This window comes from Eleginops maclovinus, chromosome 7 (genome assembly GCF_036324505.1).
Source record: "Eleginops maclovinus isolate JMC-PN-2008 ecotype Puerto Natales chromosome 7, JC_Emac_rtc_rv5, whole genome shotgun sequence".
NCBI lineage: Eukaryota > Metazoa > Chordata > Actinopteri > Perciformes > Eleginopidae > Eleginops > Eleginops maclovinus.
The window spans coordinates 21,624,671-21,649,607 of record NC_086355.1 but is presented as its reverse complement, the minus strand read 5'-3'; the positions used below and the strand labels follow the sequence as shown (position 1 = coordinate 21,649,607).

The 24,937-nt window shown below is 38.2% G+C and overlaps 2 protein-coding genes across 4 annotated transcripts in view; one reads left to right on the top strand and one right to left on the bottom strand.

The window, feature by feature from the left end:
• Positions 1–2,357: 2,357 nt before the first annotated feature.
• LOC134867765 (receptor activity-modifying protein 1-like) lies at positions 2,358–8,945 on the top strand. Its single transcript, XM_063888572.1, has 4 exons — positions 2,358–2,578; positions 3,392–3,437; positions 3,867–4,005; positions 7,232–8,945. The coding sequence occupies exons 2-4, from the start codon at positions 3,392–3,394 to the stop codon at positions 7,488–7,490; spliced, it is 444 nt and encodes a 147-aa protein (XP_063744642.1). The 5' UTR covers positions 2,358–2,578; the 3' UTR covers positions 7,491–8,945.
• A 4,841-nt stretch (positions 8,946–13,786) lies between these two features.
• slc4a3 (solute carrier family 4 member 3) overlaps positions 13,787–24,937 on the bottom strand; it is a 59,543-nt gene continuing 48,392 nt past the window's right edge. For all 3 annotated transcript variants that reach the window (XM_063888566.1, XM_063888568.1, XM_063888567.1), the window contains 8 exons: positions 23,839–24,033; positions 23,488–23,670; positions 21,575–21,664; positions 21,328–21,494; positions 20,975–21,228; positions 19,175–19,344; positions 17,267–17,440; positions 13,787–14,875 (listed from right to left, as the gene is read on the bottom strand). In XM_063888566.1, the coding sequence (XP_063744636.1) occupies positions 14,798–14,875; positions 17,267–17,440; positions 19,175–19,344; positions 20,975–21,228; positions 21,328–21,494; positions 21,575–21,664; positions 23,488–23,670; positions 23,839–24,033 (1,311 nt within the window). In that variant the 3' untranslated portion in view covers positions 13,787–14,797. The remainder of the gene's footprint in view (positions 14,876–17,266; positions 17,441–19,174; positions 19,345–20,974; positions 21,229–21,327; positions 21,495–21,574; positions 21,665–23,487; positions 23,671–23,838; positions 24,034–24,937) is intronic.

Sequence of the window (24,937 nt, the reverse complement as noted above, 5' to 3'; positions counted from 1 at the left end):
TGTAAAAAGAAAGGGTTCATGTATTCTTCAATTTCCTTCTTAGTCAAACATCAAGTGTACAGTACATGGTCTCCTTGTTCTACTTTTGTTCTTACCTGACAACGTATTTTCCATGACTTTAAATGAGAGACACATTCCAAACCACATGTGTGTTGTCTTTCACAGGCACAGAGCATTTACCAAACCCTGTCTTTCTGCTGTTTGCTCTGTCACTTGCACCATTATGCCTTCAAATTAGCGTGATTGAAATGTTTTCTTATGACCACTTGTCTGCATTTCTCCACTCATCAATGCATTATGCTTATATTATGTGTACATGTTGCTTAGTAACTCCAAATGAGTGTGCAATTGTTGAACAATGTTGGAACATTTAATTTTACACTTATGCGTAACAACCTGATAGTGCCATGATGAGAGATATTTTAACTGGGCTCCTGAAAGATCCGTCTTTCAGAGAGTCATTTAGTCGAGACAAATGGAATACCAAAGCAAGGTGGTCACATTTTCCGCAGTCAGTCGATTTCCTCACTCATGGATAATTCAAAGGAGAGGAGTGAAAGGAGGCCTATATTTGGGAGGATTCTGATACCCAGCACTAAACGAAACAGAACCGTTTTCAGAATGTATAAAACAGCAGGATTGTACAGGAGTTTTTGCTTTTTTATTTATTAAATTATAAAATACTAATTTAAACTCTCCACACAGGCTGCCAGATAGCTCAGTGATTAGAGCTGGCGGCAGCAGGTTGAGTTTACTCTATTTCCAGCAATTTCCTCCCCTCTATTTCTCCTTTTCAGATCTGTCTGTCCAATAATGGCACACTAACATATATTTTAAAAATAAATAAAAACTTTCAGAACAGGAGAATTTGTTCTTTCTAATATATATTGAAAGACACATATTTGACTTATGTAAGTAAAAATAGAGTAATGTGCTTGGGGAAGCAGGCTCAGTAGCAGATCTGTGGAAGCAGATAATCGGGTTAATACTCCAGAGACCCCAAAACAGCCCTGCAGCAAGATCTCTGTCCAGCATTTATTTAATAAAGCTGCTGTTCAAGAATAACTGGGCCTGAATGCTACTAAGTATTTAGTGCTTACCATTGCAGTATGCAAAATGAGATTTGCCATCACCGTTATCTCTGAGTACCTGGCTCTGTCCACTCCGGTGCTACAATGCTGCCACCATACGTTTGAGAGCCACACGGTAAAGTGCAGATATGATATTAAAAATACATTTGACTCATACACTAAGACACATATTTTCCTTCTTACTTGCGATGCTATTTAACAATTTATTTTGTCGACTGTCGCTGTGTGTCGGGGGTATCAACAGTAAAGATGCCTGCCTTTTCTCTGATATAATGGGACTGGATGGCACAGGACTAGTGGAGCTCGAAGCTACAAAAAGCAAACTGTGTAAACCTAAGAACATAGCCATATGTGTACTAATCCCCTTGTCAGATTTGGTAATACCCAATAACCAATAAGCATGGTTTAATGATTTCCCTAAATAAAGGTCAGGATTAATGTAATGATGTGACTAAATTTCATAGAATGCAATGTTGATGTTCAGGTTCACTTCTGCATAACTGTCCGGTTGTACACATTTTGAAGGGCACATTAAGGTTTCGGGCTACTTCTTACAGTCCACAGACATTAGGGGACATTAAATGAAATGGAAACTGTGGTCTCAGGTTGTGAATGTTTGATTCTATGTTAGTGTGTTTGCTAGTAAAAAGCAGACACAGATCCATTTGCACAGCTATATATATATATATATATATATATATATATATATATATTTAAATGTATTTATTTCCCTCAAGGCAATATATAATTATACAGTGCTTTCGAACCACAAACAAAGGTTGTGCAGAACAGAAGATCACAGTTGCCCCAACCAAGACGCCAAACTCTATTAGCTAGGTAACAGCAGTGTATACCATACGAGATATACTTTACATTCTCACCTTTTATAGTAAAGGCGAAGACATATTCACTGCGTCACTGTTTACCACAGGGAAGTCAAATCCACTCTTTGCTAATAGGCCAAATATATTCGAACCTTTTATTGTTGCAACTGTCATAGAATTGCATTGCTGCAGGTAATAATAGTTTTGAGGCAAAAGATTTACCAATATTATCCTTGTTGTGTCATTTATTGGTCATGGCACTGTGTAAAGGCTGTCAACAAAACGTACACGTTGTCTTTAAATATATGTCTTAGTTACCTCCCGTACAAGTTTGTTGACATTGAGGCCTCTTGGTTCAAGTGCCTCTTGGGGGGGGGGGGGGGGGGGCTGGATGTGGAAGACCTTTGGGTAGCATGGGAACAGCCAGGCTCACTCTGGGAAAGGAAGCAGGCTGTCCATTGCAGTTGCACAATCCAATTAGTTTCGAGTTGCACCCATAGAAAAAACTGGATCCGATCACACAGAGGCTTTCTATGACCAGTTGTACATCTGTATGTTGGCTGGTAATCCCTTTGATGCATCTTCAGGACAGGTTCCAATCGAAGCTTTTAACAGGGATCCACAACAACAATTCTGCATAAAACAGCAACTTAAAAGCTGAGGGTATGTGCTTATTGAGTTTTTTCTCTTAAAAAGTTTGGCTTTAATATGTGTGAACCTGCTTTATGTAATTTATACAAGTGTGGAAAACAATAACTGATGCTTTTGTTTGATAAGGGAAACAAATATACAGCATATTATTATTATTATTATTATTGTTATTGTGTATTTGTCTCATGTATACAAGCACAAACAGACATGTGTACTTATTAAAAAAAGGAACATCTTCCTCTGGGTGCATTCCCTGGTAACATCTGTTTTCAGTGTCTGCCTCCCACGAGATAAGTTCATTAATTTGAGGGAATGTCCATGAAACAGATGGCCACCACGTCTGTTTCATACAGAACGTATTGGTTTTTTTTCTGTGAAGTTGGGTTGTGTAGTTGGACTTGAAGATTTTTTAAATCATGATTAAGCAAAAAAACATTTGAGTCAATGTAAGGGTGGATATGTAAATGTATGCATTGCATCCAATAAGAAACAGATGTTTCCTTTGTGATTTGGTCATGCATTGAATTGAAGTACTCTCTTGTACATTATCACTTAAGTGGGGGAGAGGATGTGGAGAAAATAGTTTTTCCAGCTGGAAAGTGTGTCTGTGTTCCTGGACATGACAGATTTCAAAAATTGAGACAGCATCCCTTTTGCTTTTAAATGTTGTTCTTTGTACAGAGGAGCTATATATCACTCACTCCATTGATCTAATAGTTATTATGCACATGTGTATAATGCCTTTTTATGTGCATTGTTGTTTTAAAAGCTGTCCATACATGAAACTCTTGAGCTAAATGTTATGTTTTATTTTTGTTTAAATAGATGCTGTTGACTGCATACTTGCTGGCACTTATCTTCATCTGGACAGGTAATGAAAGGGTCAAAGGGAATTATACTATAGCCAGAGTGCTTGCAAAAGTTCAGTAAATATACACATGAGAAAATAAATCACGAAGTAGTTTTGAATAAGCATTATCATCATGATATGATATAAAATGTGCCATTCAAAGAGATTAAACACAATTTGATATGACAAACTATGTTGGCAGTGCTGGGTTAGATTCAAACCAAATAACTGTTATTTGCTTATTACTAATCAAAAGCAGGAACATTCTGTAAAAAAACAAGAAATAGAAGAGGACATTTTCCAGGTATTTCAGTATGGGCAAAGTCGATACTTAAACACATGGACACTGCATTTTCCAACTTAGCCTTTTAGTGTAGCCTTCTGTATCTGTTTGTTTTGAGTTGCAGGAGAATTTGGACTGTTGTTCTGTGTATTTTATTTTTTCTCCAGGAATGGCGGCAAAATTTGTTGTTCCACCATGTGACCATCCCATGTTTGATAGTGCTGTTCAAAACTGCTTGTCAGACTTCAACAAGAGCATGGAGACAACTGGCTATCAACACAGGTGCCCGTGGCCTACTGTAAAACGGTACATAAAATGGATTTTTTAAGTCATCATTTAACGAATGCAGGATACTAAAAATTAGTATCTCCAGTATATGCATAGGTTGTGGAATTAATTCTATAGACCGGGTATTGAACATATCCCTTTATACCACCAGTCAGTCCTATATACTGTACATTTATGTTGCATTGTTAGAGAAGCGAGGGACTTGGATTTTTAATGTCAAAACTACTCTGTAGTAGCTAGTGTGCATATGACTATAAAGCCTTTGAATATCTGAATAAATTAGATGCTAATTTTGCCTGTGAATAAAAGTAACTTGAATTAAATGTTATTCCTGAAAAAAAAATCACAGACAACTCCTTGTGAGTGTGCGTATAACACATGCCCCATGGTACTGTCTCTCTTGGGGAAACCAAACAGCCAAGTATAGACAGGACCGCAGAGTTCTTCCACTTCTTTGCTGGCTCTGCTGCTCACTCACTCCTTTTTCTCTATCTCCTTTTCCTTCTCCTTCAACTATGCGTCCCTGAGGACCGTCCTTTTCCTGCTGCATATCTCCACTGAAAAGAAACACGCGCACAAACATGAATCCATCCAGAAAAGCATAATGATGCATATCCTGCTTTATCATTAAATTACTTTTAATGTGACTATAATTAACAAAATGAAAATCCAACTGTATCAAAGACGACATGAAACTAGTGATGAAAGCATCAAGTCTTTAGGAAAATGTTTAATGAGGTCATAAATCAAGTGAGGAGTAGGTTCATTCTCTCCTAAAACAGGACTTTTTTTTGCCACCAGTGTAGTAGCCCGCTGCTAATCTTTATAAAGAAAGTCATTTGTGAATTTAACATTTCTGATCCCCAGTAAAAACTGGATGAAGTAGCCAATTTCAGTAAAAAAATATATGACCTTTAGTCATGGGAAAGTTAGAGACCTTCCCATTTCCTGGATTCTTTTGGTGCTTGTCAAACTTTAACTAATTACTCAACTTTTATGAAAAAGTGCTAGACTGTTGCTCCTGGGCTCACATTTCCAGACAGAATTTGTTTGTGGAGACTTTGGCTTGTGTCAGTACTGCAGTAGACTTTGAATATAGCTGTAATAATCCATATATTACTGTTAACAGGGTTTGAATACAGTGTGTTAGGAAATAGTGTCTATCATCATAAGGAGCCCGACTTGTTGATCAGTGTTCCAGCTGTCAGGCTCACTTGAATCTCATTTCACATTTTCCACACTAAAATGTCTTACTTGACAACTGCTCAAGCCATTTATGGGTGGTTTAGTGAGGCTTTGGTCGCTTCTCCAACAAGAAGACATGACACATCAAAACACGACAGTGAAATTTAAGCTGCCTCTTAAATACCAGTGGGGGATTTTTACATTTATAAAAACGGTAAAAGAGCAAAAGCTGACTGTCTTTGGCTCCGTTTGCATTATGTTAATATACTGAGTTTTAATTTTAAAGTTGCAGCTTCAAACGACCATGCCAGCTTTTTTTTATTTATTCAAAATCACAGTAGTACATTTGTGATCAATTTCCAAATACTGGGGTGTTGCAGCAGCTACTTCAGGAGCCCCAGCTGGAACTATTTTTAAATGGTTTTCTGCTTTCAAAATATTATTTTCCATTCATTTCAGGTTTAATACTAATGTATTGTTACTGTTTCATGGTCATGCTATTATATATAAATGTATTTTATTGACATTGACAGGGCATGCATAGGTCAGCAGTTTAAGTTTAAAGTTTCAATGCATAAAGGCACATATCGAAATATTGTAGGATAGAAAGTTAGTAATAGTGATAAATAAATATTAAGTTGGAAATGGACATTGGGAGTATTTATTGTCTTTGTAAAATTTAAAAAGTGAAACATGAAAATTAGATACTTTAGGCTACTGTGTAAAAGGATAAAAATGTGTGATTACCAATACTATTATTTTAATTCATCATTGTATTATTTGGTACTGCTTTTTATATTTAATTTAATGTATTGAATGTTTTGTATGTATTTATAGGGCTGAGGTAAAAAAAAAAATTAACCGGGACATCACTATTTATATACAGTCAGCATTAACAATGTTAAAAATCCTAGGTCTGGCATGTGTGCTGTTGCCATCTTGTTTTTTTGGAGCTAAAAGTGACCATACTTAGAAGAGAGTGGAGCTGTGGATCAGCAAGACTGACTGAGTTAGCAGCTAACGCTACAGTGCAAGCTAGCTAGCTAGCTAAGTTAGCAAAGTGTATCCAAAGTTCACGTTAACAGGGATAATAATATTTAATCACATTAAATATGGAAACTGCAACATTAAAAGTATGTAATCTATTTAAAAGGTCAACTTACTTAAATCATATATATTAAGATAAGATAAGATAAGATGAAATGCACCTTTATTAATCCCCGTGGGGAAATTCAAGTGTTTATGCAGCAACAGAGTAGATGAAAAACAGTACAGATTCATACAGGGGATATGAAACACAAATTAAATGTAAAAATAAAAATGAGATATTTCTAGAAAAAATATATACAGATAAGTAACGAAAGTATTGTTAAAAATATACACATGTATGTGTTCAGAAACAGAGTGCAGGTTAAAGGTATTGTGCAAAAGTGCAAGCTTGAGGTGCAGTCCGGGTTATTGTCAGTGAGTCACATGGCTAACCCCTTGTTGTGCAGCCTGATGGCTACAGGCACAAAGGAATTTCCCAGACGCTTAGTGCTGTGCCGAGGTGGGATGAGTCTGAGGCTGAACATACTCCTCATCTTCACTAGCTCTGCATGGGGGGGGGTTATCCAGGATACTGTCCAGTTTCCTCCTCGTCCTCCCCTCAGCTACCTCCTCCAGATTGTCAAGTTTAACTCCAACAACAGAGCTAACCTTCCTCACGAGTTTGTTCTGCCTGTCAGCATCCCTTTTGTTGGTGTTCCCCCCCCCCAGCACACCAGGGCAAAGAAGAGTACACTAGCCACCACAGACTGGCAAAACGTCTGCAGCAGCCTTGTGCACATGTTGAAGGACCTGAGCCTCCTCAAGAAGAACAGCTTGCTCTGTCCCATCCTGAAGATAGCATCAGTGTTGTCACTCCAGTCCAGTTTATTGTTGAGGTGCACTCCCAGGAACTTGTAGGTGTATATATATCTATAAAACCTCACATTGTTAGGAGTGAAATCCTCTGGAGTGCTGGGACTTTTTATAACTTCTCTTAACTCTGTGCTCTGCTTTGCTCTCTCTTTTGCAGCATCTACTACGAACTGAAGATTTGCACAGAAAGATGTGCAAAGGTGTCTTGGTGTAAGGGATATGGACATCTGGTAGACGATGTCTTCTTGGTGGTACATGAAACGTACTTTAAGCTGTGTGGACAAGTCCAAGACCCCCCACTCTTCACTCTCATTATGTTAATAGCAACTCCTATCATTACCACACTCTTCATGCCAATTCTCTGTGTCAATCTCACCACCTGCGAAACAAAGATACCGGGCGCTTTCGGGTTCTGATTGGGCTGAGTCGACAGGCTTGGTCTTCTCCTCATATTTCAGTCCATTCCGACAGTGGGTCATGCTAACTTTGCACTTGCCAACTGTGAGCAAATAGATATCATGAAATATGGACTTAGTGGGCAGTGCAACTGATTATTTTTGGTGTTTACTTTCGGCCAGAATCATGGATAAGCATTTCAAATCATTTATGAAGAACTAAAGGCTAAATAGTTTTAACCCTTGATAACCTTCGCAAAATGTTTACGGAGATAACAAGTGCAAAGTGAGTATCACCCATAGTAAAACATACACAATAAAGAAAATGGGGCTTAGGGTTAAGCAGTTTGCAAAATGACTGCAGTTTGCAGTTCAAGTACGACATGCACACACACGTATTACACAAACAACAATCTGCTGTTACAATCTGTTACAATTAACAAGTAAACATTTGATAAATGGAATAATGGGTTAAAAATGTCTAATGGATTGGTGCAGTAATGATATCTTTCTGTAGGTTGACCCTGAAGTAAGCCTTGCCAGGGGTCCGTCGTCAAAAAGCAACCTGATTTCTTTCCTTGAATTCGGGAAAATTATTTGACAAACACGATTATGATACTTACGCAGTTTGTTCTGCGGGATAATCTCACAAATGAACACCACTTTTATGATTTTATAGTGTGAATGCATCAGCAGAAGTAAAATGCTAACAATGGGCTATTAACAAAATACATCACAGTTCGCCTGTCTGCCAGCACCTTCTTAGCTAAAGCGGCTAGTGTTCGGTGTGATGACATTATGTAGTTAATGCTGTTTGTATGACACTTAGAAGCTTCTGACATTCATTAGGGGTATTTACTGACATATTTTATGTTATAGAACAAAACATAAAAACTGTTAAGCTCGTGTTAACCACACGTCTTATCAAGTGGTATAATAATATAGTTAATTTATTCCCAGTTTTAAGAACTAATTTCTGCCCAATTCTAATATGGACAATGTTGTCCACCAATTTTTATATACGATCCTTCGTATTTTTCATCCTAAAAATGCAGATGATATCAAAGCTGCACAAAAAAAACTAGTTCTTTTAAATGTGTCTTCCAAAGCAGCTGTCAAGCCTTTTATTGTTGACATATTTCTTCCCCTCTAACTCTCAAATGTTCTATATCTGTCAATGGCAGGGTGTGTCATGAAGTTCTGTAAATCAGCATGCATGTCATACATTCTGTAGGCAGACATTAACATCTGAACTTTCTGGAACTCATTATTCTGTCATATATGGTGAACACCCCACCCTTCTGGCACCTACAAAAAAACAAAGCTTTGACGATTTACTGCACTCTTCCTCACCAACTCCACTCCAGCAGTCTATGCAATACTTTGTACATTTTTAAGATGACAAAAGAAAAATGATTCTGTTTGTATTTGAAACACATAATAAATATTTATTTCAGACAAAAAATAATGTTTTACAGTTGTTTGAAAATCTTTTTTACAACAAGATGGCCCTGCTATACAAGTATCCACGCAAACTAAGTGACAGTCTCTGGTATGCATGCGAACATAGTGTATTTTATCATCTGATCACAATACGTTGTTCTGCAACCCTCATGAAGACTGGCTGTGTGTCTAACACATCAATGCAAAGCTCCATTAAGCAATGTTTTCAACATCAACTTTGAAGACAATGTGAAATTGAGGTTAGTTCACAATTGCACTGAGAATCAATCAACCAATCTGCAGCTCTGTGCTGAGTCCACTCTATCTGCACAGCATAGCACAGACGTGAAGAAAACAAGAGGAAATGCAAAGGAGCATATACTGTAGCAATCCAATGGAATTGCCATGTTGCCTTCTTTGTACTGGATGTGTAGCATATTATTGAGAGCTGGTTATAAAGTTGCTTAATTTGCTGTAAAAGTAAAAAATGCTGCTTTAACAGTGCTTTGAGATAAATACTGAAGTTTTATGGAAATTATGGCTTTAAATAAGGCTTGTAAAAGTCAAAGTTACTTCTGAATGCCCTTCACAATGACGAAATACATGTTAATGAGAGCATTCCATTGACTCAAGGATTAGTCATTAATTTACAACATACAAAATCTAATGTGAAAATGAATACCTAAATGAGAAACTAATCCTGCTGTGGAACTAATCCTTTGGTATGCAGTGTAATTGAATACAAATGAACGGCATTCCTTGGTATCCAAAAGGTACTATAATTATGTGCTCTTATATATGGGTGAATAGACTTTCTTATAAAAGTGGATTTGGTTTCACACGTATCAGATTTATAGTCAAATAATGGGTCGAACCTAACACACTATTCCATATGCTCCAACATGGCCAGACGTCTTTACTCAAACGAATGATGTTGAATTAAAAGAGGTTCAAGAATAACAGGGCAAAGTCTTAGATTTGGGTGGGTGGTCTGCCCTGCTACCATGGTGGTATAAGGCGACTAAATGTGGTGCACTCAGAACATTGACATGGCAGGACTTTTTAAAGGGTCAAAAACACTATTTTTCTTTCATCTCGCGTGTTTCAACATCTCGCGCCCAGACGGGACAGAGCGGCAGCACCGCACCTTTTATTATCTTAAATAATACCCACAAGTCCACTTTTTCTCTTGTGTAAACACTGAAAGGATGTTTTGCTAAGTGTACGCTCGCTGGCTCTGTCTAGCCTTTGACTTACACAGCTCCACACATACTCAGACAGAACGTTTTTTGCCATAACATGAGCACGTGGATTTGTTACACAGACTTGTCATGTCAGACAACAAAAGACATAGAGTGGTGCAGAAAGGAGTCCTTTAGCCTGGAAATGAGTTAGCATTTCGCCATTTCCTGTTGGTGTCAAAGTCAATGTTATTTTGAATGGTAAGATGCCTGAAACACAAGCTTATGAAATTGTCACGTTTTATTCTATGATATAAAATACCTTAGGTAATACCCAACTGGTGAATTTCAGCCTCTTTGTGTAATCGGCAGTTGCTAACAAGTGACTCAAAACCACAAGTTAAAGTCAGCACCCCAAACAAGAATCTATCTTTAGCAGCTGTGGGACCGGCGTGTCCTTCGTAAACAGTATAGCCTTAAGGTCCAGCAGTGGCTCAGTAAGTAGGGGCTTGGACTGGGAATCGTAGGGTCGCCGGTTCAAGTCCCCGAACAGACTTGAAATATGGAAAGTGGACTGCTCTTGGAGAGGTCCCAGTTCACCTCCTAGGCCCTGCTGTGGTGCCCCTGAGCAAGGCACCGGACACCTCCAATCCCCCCCTCCCCATTGCTCCCTGGGCGCTGCACAATAGCTGCCCACTGCTCCTAGTACTAGGATGGGTTAAATGCAGAGGACCAATTTCACTGTGTGTGCTCGGCTGTGTGCATGTATGTGACAATAAAGAGGGTTTCATCCTCCGATTCTAAACAGTTAGCTTTTAACTTATGGCGATTGCATTTACGCCTCATAACTCGTAAAGTGTAAACATTTGAAGATTATCCCGCTGAACAATATGTGCGAATACCATAAATGTATATTTATATACACAGATACTTTTTTCTGCTATATTCCCAAATTCAATGGACAAATCCCATTGCTTTTTTATCGTGGGGACCCTTGAGATGCTAACTTCTGTATAGAGTGACAAAAATGGGCCAATACTCCGCCACTGTATTAACCTTTGTTACTTTCCTACCACTAAGGGTCGACCAGCACACCACATCTTTAGTTCCATTGGATTCAGAGGGCAAATTCCAACTACATGGGCCAAAGGAATACTGTGCAAAGGTATCATCAGATGTATAATTGAAAACACAATATGTATCCCTGCTCAATTATTATAATCATGTCTGAATAAGTATTTTGTTCTCAGTAATCTTTGTCAGGCCAAAATGAAGATTAATTTGGGAATAAAACACGACATTTGGGCCAGTTTTACATTCTGTGTGAATATTAGCCTGTGCTGTAAAACATTACAGAGCTATTTATCGAGCAAATGTTTTGTGTAAAACATTGTTTAAAATGTTCTTTCACAACTCTGTGATAACCTTCCAGTGATGTATTTTTAAATTTAAATTTACAGTAGATTTATTTAATTTCCTTGCAATAATAGTATATTGCCATACTTTCCTAATTTAGATAGAAGTTATTTGTATTGTTGATAAAGCAGCAACACTGTTAGCATACCATTTTACCCAGATTGATCCATTCAGAAAACAAAACCATTATCAGATGTTAATACAGCATTTTACATACTTTTTAATTGAATTTGGTCTATTAAACCACAGTTTTTCTGAAAGTAACATCTAAAACATAAACCTTCTTGTGTGATAACTTCTGTAAAAGTCAGAAGCTTCTGGGTCATAAAAACTGCGCTTGCTAACAAGATGAGTCTACAAATAAATAACTACTAAATGTCATCAAGCTGAACACGAGTCTGTGATTTATAGTAAAACATTAGCCACTTATTACTGGGGATTGCATTTACGCTTCAAAATCCTAAAAAATGTTGTTTAAATGTTGAGATTATCCTGCTGAACAGAAAGTCTAACTATCATAAGCATTGCAAACCTTCTGTAACACTGAAATCAAACGGAAAAATCCTATTGCTTTTAGTCACGGGAGCCCTTGCAATGCTAACCTCCGGGTCGGCCTGCAAAAATACTGTACGTAATCACTGAACCACTGTATGGCTTTGTCGTTAGTTGACTTCCATAAATCGGAATCAGCTTTGCTAAATAGCACATGCCATATCATGTGCCAGGAAACACAGGCAGCCAAACATGTACATTCAGTAACGTCAGGAACAAACTGGGGCCAAGTATAATGGAGATAACTTATCAGTGTCATTGACCTTGAAGTTTCCCTTCCCGTCTTTTAAACGCTGAAACATAAACACATGGTTGAAAAGATCCACTGAGAATATTTTAAATAAACCTTTATAGAGTATAAAGCACATTTAGTATCTCATTACCAGGGGGGTGCAGCAGGATTAAATACAGAACACAGCAGGTGTGTGCTCCACATCAAAGTGTGGCTTCAAGAGTGGAACAATGGAGGATTAATTTACAGTCACTTCACTGGAGTAAACATATTATTCTCTTCACTTGGCCTCCATTTCTCCTTTGTGTAACACAAAAGCTAAGCTAAATATTTTTACATTGCAAGTGTTGGATTGCCTTGGCCGCTTTATGTACACACAAGAGACAAACTAAAGGCTGGGAAGTGATATTTACAGATCGAAGGTGAGTTTCCCCTGAGACAGAATTCTTGCATGGCTCCTAATGAAGGACATGGTTAAACTCATACAAGTGGTTAGCATACAAAAACTAGACTACACTGCTGACCCTTACACTTTTTTTTAATCTTCTTGTAATATGTCATGTGTGCTTCACTTTTTAGAGGTTTGTTTACGTGATCGTATGCCTGCAAAAGTTATAATAATGATCAGGTGTATAGAATAAACATTTATTTTTCTTATAATTTCATATTTAAAAGTTATTTACAGAAACCTCTTCAGCTGCCGCTATGTCTCTTTACTGATTCCATTCAACATGTCTTTGTATTTTGCAGTAGATACATTATTGAGGTGAACACGCAGAAAAATCAGAGGTACACGGATAAAACATTAAGGGATTATGCATACTATTCACTCCAAAAGTGGTATTTTTAAAAAGAAAATATTGAATTTAGGAATATGACGATGTGCAGAAAACTTCTTCTATTTTGAATGCTTTTATCCTTTGCATCTGGCACATTTTTAGAATGTCATCTTTACTACAACATTCATAGAATGCTCCAAAAGTATTTTGAGTGGAAATGCCTTTTAGTTAAATCACCTGGATTTCTTCTTCTTTTTCTTAATTAAGAGTGTCACAATTGTGGGCATAAATTGCTTCTAAAATATTAAGTATCTTAAAAAAATGTGTATTAGCTCTGTACAGTAGGTCTAACAGATGGTGTTTCTGTGTGGCAGAATAAGGTTTCTGATTACAGGTGTCATGACTGAACAGCTATTAAAAATCTACAGTGGGCTTGCAATATAGTAGGTGAAAACTAAATCTCTGGGTATTTTCGAAACAGCTCTGCACACAGATGGTACATTGTAGTTCCAAGCTCACATACTTACTATACAATGCATCATTCATACAATCCTGCCAACACTCAACTGTTCCCCGGCGTTCTCAGTGCTTGTGTGTTTGCTTAGTTCCTATACTTTTCCAGTCAAGTGTGTTCTTATTTTATTCATGACATCTCTGCAAAAATGCACTGCGGCGTGGAAATATCTCAGAGAAGATGAAAGAACGCATGAATAATGACTGAATGTGTCAACCTACACAATGTTCTTTTTATTTTTTACTAACAGCAGTTTGAGTTATTTGGAAGTTAGAATCTCACTCCAAATCTGAGATGGCATTAATCCAAAAGTCATAAAATAAAGAATTAGATACAACACAGTACAAAAATAAGGTTAGCTATTTACTTATACATCCAAGGTCACTATAATGGGGTTCAGTGGGCTGGCATTTTGGGCATTAAACACCTAACAAAGTGCAGTAACACCCCTTAAAGAGGCTTGCACAGTCTCTGTAGAGAATTTGGCTTTGAGAGGAGACTACATTAAGAGAGGAGGCGTTGTGCCAGGGAGCTCGGTTGGCAGCGACGAACGTGAACTTTTGCCCAGTCAAAGTGCTCATTACTAAAAGTCTGTACAAAAAGGAAAAGGACTACTTAACTCCTTGTTTGCACATCATTTCAACCTATAGGCAATGGCAGTAGTAGAAAGGAAAATAAGGCAGCTAAAATACACAGGCAGTGGTTTGAGATTCAGCGTAACGATAATATTCACCAGAACCATTATGGATTTTGATGAAAATCTGCTTCCTGAAATAAAGCAGATAGACCCCTATTTTTAGTTCTCAGGACCAAAATAAGTTGACGTTTTCTTCTGTAGTAGGTCGCCATCATCATTGCACATATGCCCAAGGTAAATAAAGGGATCCATAGGATAGAAAGTTGGATAAAGTGTTCAGCTAAGTCATGTGTTTTGCTAGAGTTGCACTTCAGGGAGGGTTATTTTATGGACTCATGGAGTAAAAACACCACCCCCACCGCAGACATTTAACATCAGTTGTGCCATTATACAAAACTGTAATAAACAAAGGTAAGAAGTGATTATCCAGCTATAGCTTTTGGATACATTTACACCGTAGCAGTAGCTCCTTTGTCTCCGCTACCCAGAGACACTGAGATTTCCGAAGAGGCTCGCGCTGGTTGGCTGGAGCTGGAGGGTGGATGAATTCCTACTGGCTGGGTCCAATTTAAATTTACACAAGCATGTGGATCTCGTTGTATTCATCTCGTCCATCTTCGTCGAAGTTGGGAGAATCCTCGTCACAATCCAGCTGTGAAAAGACAATTTCTCTTTAGTGATTTTTATTCAAGCCATGCTCAAAGGTAAAAATGATTGATGTGTGACTTGATGTGTACTGTTTAACCCATTTAGGCCTAAAACGCCTGTAAAACCTATGGGCGACATTAGAAGAACCCCCTAAAACCTGACGTTTTTCTGGAAATTCAGCAATTGTGTCAACGCCTACTAAATAACTGATTTCTCAGCCTCCGTAGCAGATAGAAACAAAATTCAAAAAGAATTTGAGAGTTTATAGCTGTGGCTTTCATGAGTGGCCTCTGCAGGTAAATCGACTTTCCCCTCTGGGGTGTGGTTGAAAAAACTCTGTGGATTAGAGTGGTAATTCTCCGTCCTCCACTCAGTTTCAAAACCTTCGAACTCATGGTCATCATCGTCGTCGTCTTCAACCATATGTCTTAACCATAAATCCCGGTCGATTGGTTTGACGGGTTCAAAGTCGTCAGCAATAATGTCATCAGCGCTGTGCAGATCGTCAATGTCACTACCTTCACTAACTTCAGAATTCCCTCTGCAGTAGAATAAGTCTGCCATGATTGCTCGAAACGAATCCAAACAATGCCACGTGTACATTCTGATGCATTTCATTGACTAAGAGGCCGATAATTAACGTAAAAAAATACCACAGAGCTCTTGTACCAGAAAATGACGTATCTGCTTTCCCGGCTTCAATGGTAGAATGACGCAACAGTGCCCCCGGTTGTAATGGTAGAAATGCGGCAACACTTTCCCGGCTTAAATGGGTTAAACAAACTCAGATTCACTTTGAGTGCTGTCAATTTCACCCATTGGCCTGAGACCATATGAAAGGTGGGTTTTGGTATAGTTCCAGGTGGATTTAATGAGAGTATAGTTTAGCATACATCAACAGCTAAACTGGTAATTTCGAAAGACAGGGTTAGATCAAATGATCGATACTACTCTCACGCCTTGAAGTCTTGAAGATTAAAGCTACATCCAGTAGCAATTTAGCATAGCTTAAAAAAATCGAAACAGTGAAACAGCTAGCATAGTGCAGTCCAAAGCTAAAGAATGTAACCACAAGCAAGAATGTTATTTGTTTTATCAATATAAAACCAACAGTTTGCTTAGGGGATAATTACCAGATTATTTCTAATCTTTGGGCTTTGTGAGCCCACTTGCTAGCTGTGGCTTCATTTTTTAGCATAAAGACATGAGAGCAATATCAATATTTCTATCTATTGGTAAGAAAGCAGAAGTATTTCAAAAAATGTCCGTTAATCCATTTAATACAGAAAGCACCGGCCCTTATTCACAGAGATATTTTTAGAAATGTAACAGTTTGAACATGAAGAATGAAAGGTTAACAACATACTGTAAATTCTTCTCCCATTGGTCTGGACCAGAAACAAATTGTGAAAGATAAAGAAATATTTGGAACCTAAAATAGTTTGATAGAGAAGTGTCATGAACTTATGTTTTGTTTCCTGTTTTATTTTTGAAATCTATTTTCTCCTTGTGTCTTGGCTTTAAGTTGTTCCTGTCTTTGGGATTTTTGCTTTTTGTTATTATCTGCCCCAACCAGATCCTATCCACCTGCTGCCCTTGAGTTTTGTGCTACTTTTCCAGCTGTGTCTTGTCAGTTTGATTAGTCCTGTGTGTACATATCCCTGTCTTCCCTTGTGTCCTCTGTCGGTCTGTTGTTAATGTTTCCCCGGTGTGTTTCGGTTTTTCATAGTTGCTGGTTTCCTTGCTAAGTCTGATTTATAACTGCGTCCCTCTTTTGTCCTTCGTTTGGGTTCTGCATCCCTTGACAAGAAGAACAAAGTGAAGAATAACAAAGTCTTCTGGTTTATATTGCAGAAAGGTTAGAGATCTGACATCATAGAGGTCCAATTTGTTAGTTTTCGTGTTTAAACGTTATTTTAAGGCCTGCTCTAGTTCGATTCTACAGTGCCTCGAGTTCGTGAGACCTTTGGCTGAACACACAGAGGATGGTGGTCAAGTTAAGAACAAAGCTATTTATACAAGCTCCTGAAAAAGTGGACAATTTGGACACGGAAGGTTTTAATCTGACAGTGTTGACATGTGTGGGTTTAGGGGATCTAACCAAGAAAACATAGAGCCCGGTTTCAGGACGAACTGTGATTCTTTCTGTGGTCTGAACGCACGGCGAAAAGAAATATTTGCATAATCATCTAAAAATATTTGGAGGAGAAAGCTGTCCGTGATCACAGAGGAGAAAATCATTGGTTGTTGACCTGTAGGAGTGATGTTAGACAGATATGAACACATGCCAAGATCCAACTCAAATTAAATCTGCTGGAAAATAAGCATCCTGAGGCGGTATGGGATCAGATTATAGTGGCAAAGGTTCAAACATTCCTAGAGTTACCAAACTTACCGCCTGGAGCTCTCGTTCTTCGAAGATCCGGGAGAGGATGAGGCGGCGCAGCGGCACCGTCATGATGAGGACGAAGGGGAACGCCAGCGAGGCCTCGGTGGACTTCACTACCCACAGAGCCACGATGCACCCCAGCTGGATGAGGGTGAACATGTTCATACGCCATGTCTTCACCTGAAGACACGTGTGACGGTTAATGGGACGAAAAGCAGTAAGCCATATACACCACAGTACAGACACACACAGTGACATAGACAAATTATACACAAACGGTTCCCCAACATTAAGGAAATATGACATATTGTTGGCTCCATCTAGTGGAACATTCAATTATGTGTGATACATATCCGAGACAAACTTAATATTCTGTAAAAAGTTCCCGTTTAAATCTGATACTAGGTCATATCAGGACCAGAATGGCCCCGTTCCATTCCAATACTGTTAATAGGATACTTCTGAGAAAAAAATAATAATTTAATGTTTCTTTGGGTTGGATTCAACTTATTTTCAAGCATCAACCTCAAAAACAAAATTCAAGTGATTTAGAAATGCAACAAACTTAATTAAATTGTCAACTATATCAATAACAGATACATTTGTTCTAAAGCATTTGGAAGAAAAACCTGAACAATTTGGTTTAACAATAAAGTTGTTGTGTATACTACTAAAAACGTCTCCTTTCCGGATCTTGTATTCAACAAGGGTTTGAATGTTATTACAATATCAGTCAGAACATCTCATGACATTATTGGTCAATTTATTATTGATATTTATTACATTTTAGATCAAGTGCAAAATGATAAAGATATTTTTACATTAATGGGTGCTACAATCCCTACTGTCCACTACGATGTATTCTATACCAACATGTTCATTAAGTTAGTTGTGGATACTGACCTGTAAGCTGCTTTGTTATGTCCTCCGCCTTTGATTCTACATTGTTTGTTGAGGTAGGTAGCTCAGTTCAGCGTTAATTTGTTTTCGTTAATTATAAAATGTAACTCTAAAATAACAGTTAGTCGTTTTTGCTGATTATGTGCCTCACTATTTCAAAATGTTCTTCTAAATGAACAAATAAGCATAAGGACAACTAAATAATATTGATATTGTTATGTTACTCTTTGCCAAAGGAACATTTTGGTGATGATAACTTATGTTTTAACTTGTTTTCACAGATCACCTTTTGTTTCAACAACATAGAAATATTATTATTTCAAACCCCATTTTCCACCTTATCCATCATAAGTCAATAACACAAAAAGTACATCCTCATTTTCCTTTCACAGCCTTCGTATAACTCTAGGGTCATAATTCAAGCAGAACTTTCCCTTCTCCAGGCATCTTGGAAGTAGGTGAAATCCCTACTCTGTCATTTCTTTACTAAAGGAGAGTTAGACACAGCTGTAAATCAAATCACTAAAAGGAGTCATGCAGGATAAATCTTCAAACCTGCAAATTAGTTAGCATTTCACTCCCTGCCTCAGAGACAACGTTTTCTTGAGTGTATTTCTGGTTCAATGATTGAAATGCCGAAAATGTTAGCCGCATTTAGCTTAGCATTGATGCCGTGCAGCCATGTGACTGTGATGTAGTTCATTTATAGCCCAACGTTAGCTTTTTACTTCTGCTGATTGCATGTACGCTTAAAAGAAATCATACAAATTAATGTTAATATGAGTAGAAGTTTGGCGTATTATTTGTTGCAATATTCGACAATGGACAAATCACACTGCTTTTTGTCAAGGTATGCTAACTCTGGGGTCGCCCTAAAAAATACGTCATGACGGCAGCACTCTATACTCAGGTCTCCATTGCAGTTATCACTGCAGGGTTTGTCTTCTCGTTCTCACCAAAAACTATAGTATACTTGGGCATGTCAGCACTCATTTGACACATTGCGTGTGTTACCTTGGTGACGTAGATGTGGTCCGGGTGATGCTTGGCGGGCGTGACCATGAGTGTGATGCGTTCGTACAGCTGGATGCCTGTCAGAGAGGTGACCCCCATGTACAGGAATATACCAAAGAGCACTGCCAGAGGGATGAGGCGCAGCACGTCAGTCATCACTATGGACAAACCTGATGGGTAGACAGGGGTTCAAGGGGAATTAGGGTTAGGGTTAGATTTTGATACACTGCAAACATCAGAAGAATCTGAAACTGTTGAGCGAATTATGTATTGACAAAGAGAACATCCTTCATGAAAAACACAGTCAATAGTGTTTATTTGAATCATATTCACTATTCGTCTGCCTTGGTTGAAAGGCTCTTTGGGCTAATCCAAAAAGTCTTATTCCTAATCCCAACAGCATTTCAATCAAACAAAAGCTCAACAATCATGATGACTCATTATGGTTGTATACCCAAACAGGATCAAATACTTAAGTCAGTGGATGAACACAAAGTTGCCATGTTGGAAATTGCTTTTTACGTTTTTCAATTGGAAAAATGTGGGTTTTTGGTTCATTTTGAGGACAATTTGTAAACAGAATATAAAATCTTTGAAAGCTGTTACGATGGCTGATTCATACTCCAAGAATGTCTAGACATGCAGGAGCTGCAGAAGTGGCACTCTGTACCTTTAGAGCTTATGTTTTCTTTCAAGACAAATTGCCTGGAAAGTCCAGCACTGTAATAAGAAAAATACAACCCCAACAGCCAGATAATAAAATAGAATAGTTGCTCGGGAAGTGGTCAGTAGTTCAGATTCCTTTTCTCTTCCAGCTCCTTACAGATACACTGTTGTGTTGAAAAAATATGTTCATTGCAACTTTTACGAGATTTTGTGGAATTAAAATGTTTCTTAATGATTTCTTAGGTCGATAATTGCATTTACAAAGAAAAACTCCCATTGCACTCAAAAAGAGCATTCCACCAACCACTAACCCTAAACCATTTGCTAGGACTCATCACCCTTGGTTAGCTTCACTCTGTCTGTCAAGCTTTATGTTCTAGCATTGCACGAATGAAGCTAACGGTGGCAGATTTACTTTGCTAAATTCTCGGTTCTGTAAAAGTAATGGGTCTCCAATTTACTACTGTTGTAGACAAAAGAAGGCTTCTAGTTTCTCCCCAACGACGGTTGATTTTGGCTGAAATCCCAACTGTCGCTGGCAGCTTTCCAACTGTAGCTCCTGTAAGCTAACAATAACACTATGACTATAAATCGGTTGAAAACTCCAGTCTCAAGCTGAATTTTCTCTGATATACTAGCATCTTGGGCTGAGGTTAAAAACAGTCAGAAAAGGGGTAATCTTTTCACAGACTTCTGTACAAAGAGGTTGAGTACCTCCCTCCTGGCAATCAGAAAAAGTGCAGATACAATGCAACTTATACTTTATATTGAAGGTATTTTTCTGACATAACAGGTAACACAAACATATAATGAAGTTGCTAATGCCTTTGCTCTGCTTTTTGAAATAATGCTAAGCGCTAGTTAGCAAGCTAGTAGAGCAAGCAGCTAAAGAAAAACACACGTTTAATGCATTCCTTTGCTGTATATTCTTATGATTTTGGTTCTTTAAAGGCTAAATAAAGATACCAGCCCTTCAAACTCTTGAGATGATAAGTACCACTCCTACAGTACTTCTGCCTCATACATCAGTTTTCAGTATATATATAGAAATCTAAAGCTCGATATGCCTGCATGCCCATAGTTGCTAAGCTATAATTGAAAAATCTCTTTTCCCCACTTTCTCTTTCCCCTTACCAACGAGAATAGCCACAGCAAGCCCGGTCAGCCTCTGTTCTTTCACCTCCTGGATCATGGGCTTCTCGCCAGGGGCTGTGGCTTTGCTCATGACGGTGAGGGCGTTGACGTGAGTGACGGAGCGCACAGTGGCAGCGGTGAGCCACGGCAGGCCGAAGAGAGGACAGATGGCTCCCAGAGTGACGATGAGCAGAAGATCCAAGTGGAACCCTGAACCTTTAACCAGGCGACGCTCCTTCTTACTGACTATCAATCTGATAGAATTGGAGGGAGCATTTGTAAAAACTAAATGTTACTTTCAACACAAATTTTTCACCAACAACATTATCAGTATATAATAATACTGTACGTACGATGTGATCTGAGTTTCCATGAAAATAAGGATGAAGACAAGGATGGCAGGAACAATAGAAGCCCCCATCATCCAGGCAGGAAAGGGCTGCTTGTCACCAAAGGGACTGATGAGCCAGCCTCTCTTGTCAGGTGAGGTGACTGAGAAGCCAGATGGAACGTTGAGTTTCTACAAGATTACAGAAAATGTTAAAATAATAATAAAGGGACATGATTTGTTGAACCGTAATAGAAATGAACAAGAATTACCTGTGTGTAAGTGTCAGTAATGGAGTAATCAACCAGCACTGAAACTAAAATTGAGATGGGGATGCCAAAGTCCCCAATGATCCTTCTTGCCTGGGGATAAACAGAAACTAAACATGGATCAAATCAAGTCAACCCTTGTCAAACATCTTATCACATACACAGTTATATAAGAAGCCTGAGATAAACCAAGCAGGAGTAAAACATACTAATCCCTACATTCAATTCAAAGGGAAATATCCACTATTGGATGCATGAATATTATTAAAACTTTGTTACACATCATCTTTTAGTTAATTTTCGAAAAGGTGTTTGACCTCTCCCATCCCTCCAACTGCCTCCTCACCCTCCTGCCTTCAGGAAGAAGGTTCTGCAGCCTGAATTCGATTTCCACCCGACTAAAAAACTGCTTTTCTCACCAGACTGTCAGGAGGGTGATCTCTCTCCCCCTCCTCCCACATCTCCCCCCTGCCCTCATTGGACCTGGACACTTTCTACACTGCTCTGAAAAGTCTTATGCACTAATGTGAATTTTTTACTGCAACATATTCATCCACATCCGGTTTGAAGTGACACTTATTTTGTTGACTGGTGTGTTTTTTTATATATATACATATGTATTTGTATTTTTGAATCCTCGGGATTAGGGGAAACAGTATTTTGATCCCTCTGTCTGGACACACCAATTGAAAGATTAACAATAGAGTTGACATTGACTTTTTGACTTAACATAATTGCCCACTTTCACCAAACCACCATGGTTACAAAAGGTTCAATAGAAGTCCTTTACATTGTTATGTTTTGTGGGTTATTTTCATATGTGTCTGTAGGGGCAAAAGCTTGAATATTAGTGCCTCTTTTTTAAGGTACCGTATCCCGTTTTTTATTGATTAGTGTCGCTGGTTTAATAAAAGCAGCACAAAATTGAAGCACTTCTATTAATGTTTAGTCGCTTTGTTAACAGAATATTAGATGACATTTAGCATTTAGCTTTGCTGATCTTACCTTTGAGATTGACTTAAAGTGGACAGATATTCAGAGAGCATAATTGAAAATGGTAATGGGCAATGGTAAGATGGAGGAATATGGGTACAATAGTTCTGCAATTAATGACATTCTTTAATACGTGGTGTGCTAAATGGTATGGATGGATGCCAAAAGACATGTTGTAAGATGTTTGGAGTAACCTCAAGATTTAAGTATTGATGCCATGTGCGATTTCAGTGATGATGGTCTGGCTTCCCCTACTTTCCTTGCCAGGTGGTAGGTTCAGGTAGGCTGAGAACTTTAAATGCCATTTCATGGAGTTAGAGGAGGTTTAGCAGTGGATATCCAACAGCTTTCTTTGTTGATTTACATTCAGTATCATTAGATTTATTGACGTTCCCAGAATTCTCAGTAAACCTTTATAATTACCCCTTTCCTTTCTAATGACCTAGTTTTCAACATTTAAGTTGTATGTGTTATGTTGCAGAACCGTCTCATTTTATATGGGGTGGTGGCACATCAGTAAGAAAATACACAACCCAAGAGAAAAATGGCATGTGAATTGGCAACAAACTAAATAATTGTGTTGACTTTTTAAGTTAAAGAGAACTAAAGGAACCCTGTGGAGTTTTTGAGCATGGCTACAGACCCATATTTTTAAAAGAGTTCCCGGGTTTGTTTGTTTCCCGCGCAATAAAGGAAGGATGCACTTCCCCAAGCAAACGCCACAAGACAAGTTCTTTCCAAATGTTTGTTGTTATGCCACTAATCAACAGATGGTGGTGGTAATGTGCCAAGAGAAGTCCATATTGGCTTCGCAAATACTTTGATGACACCCTTGTTTTTACCTTGAGACTACATTAATTAAACATGACTTCTATTAACTGTTCAGATGTAAGGCTTTTAATAGACTGAGTAAAGCAGGTTACCTTGCCACCTAAAAAACGACTGTTTCGGAACTTCCTGAGGAAGAACGCCACAAAGAAAGTGCCAATCATGAGGACAAAAGATAGGAGAGCAGTGTTGGGTTGGTTGTGGAGGCCGCCATCAATTTCTTCAGCTGAGTTTGGGTCACTTGAGTAGGTAGCCATCAGTGGATGTTCCCTAAACACCTGGAAAAAAAAGACAGTCATTCTCTGTTGATGGTTTGCAATGGCTTTTTGCAGATAGGATAAAAGACTGACAATTATAAGGATTGTGTCTTTTATTGAAGCTAATTTGCATTAAAGCTTGCCTTTATTGTCCAAATTCTAGTTCAGTGTGATGTCTGGCGTTGTTACCTTGAAGAGTTTAGAGAAGGTCTCATAGATGAAGATCAGGGAGATGAGGAAAGCGAAGATCTCTTGGGTAAAGGGCGAAATGAAGCGAACGAGGAAACTTCCCTCCGCTGCTACAATCACTAGGACGATGAAGATGAGCCAGAAACCAATCCACACACGACCGGTCAGGTACTCAAAGTTATGGGCCTGACAGAACTGAGTGAGAAGACAAAGACATGGTATTTATATACAGAGGCCTGAAAGGCAAAAGAACAAAAGTGTGCTGGTCAATTTTCCAGTGTGATCTATATTGGTTTGATCAGGTTACAGCAATAACCAGCAAACATAAATCAATGGTAACAAAAGTTAAAGCTGTTTATCATAAAGCTTCACAGCAAAAATGCAGCTGAAATTGCATACTGTAAAAGCGCAAAAGCAAAGAAATTGCTTTGACTTCTTTTCACTCTCTTGTAAGTAATAAAAGGTTCATTGTAGTTGTTGTTTTATAACTACCTTATGTCAGATACTGTTTCAAGGTTTCAAGGTTTCAAGGTTTCAAGGTTTTATTTGTCATATGCACAGCAGATACAGCGTATATGTTGGCATATAAATAATACTGTTGATAAATCCATTTGTATGCTCCTCCAAACCGTGTTCTATTTAATCCTAAAAGCATTAATGTTTTCAAAGCAAATAAAGTCATAAGACTGCACATGGATAACTTCTGTTAAGTGCAAGAAATTGAAACTCACCAAGAAGAAAACATGAACGGTTTAATTGTATTTGGAACATGGTATGGTGGTGCACTTCTATCCCTTGTGGCCAAGATGAGTATAACAACAACAAACACCTTTTTCAACTTTATTTATTATTTATTTATAAATAATAAATAATAAACTGTCTTTAAAGGTGGAAAAAATTATATTTTTTAAATGATTCCAGCAAAACCGTTTTTTTCAACCCGGTTAACGAATTAAAAAAAGGAAAACCTGCAAGTAACTTGCTAAATTATCCTGGCAAAACTCCCTTTTTCCCAACTATACTTAAGTCATAAACACAGGAGAGAAAATCATTTAGACTTAGAAATTGGTCACTTCTCCTCACTGGGCTTTCTAATTTA

Bases quoted from the DNA above. Each gene is read 5' to 3' on its own strand.
- LOC134867765 (XM_063888572.1), top strand. From the start codon at position 3,392: ATGCTGTTGACTGCATACTTGCTGGCACTTATCTTCATCTGGACAG. The intron at 3,438-3,866 runs GTAATGAAAGGG...TTTTTTCTCCAG, and splicing joins ACTTATCTTCATCTGGACAG to GAATGGCGGCAAAATTTGTT. The intron at 4,006-7,231 runs GTACATAAAATG...TCTCTTTTGCAG, and splicing joins CCGTGGCCTACTGTAAAACG to CATCTACTACGAACTGAAGA.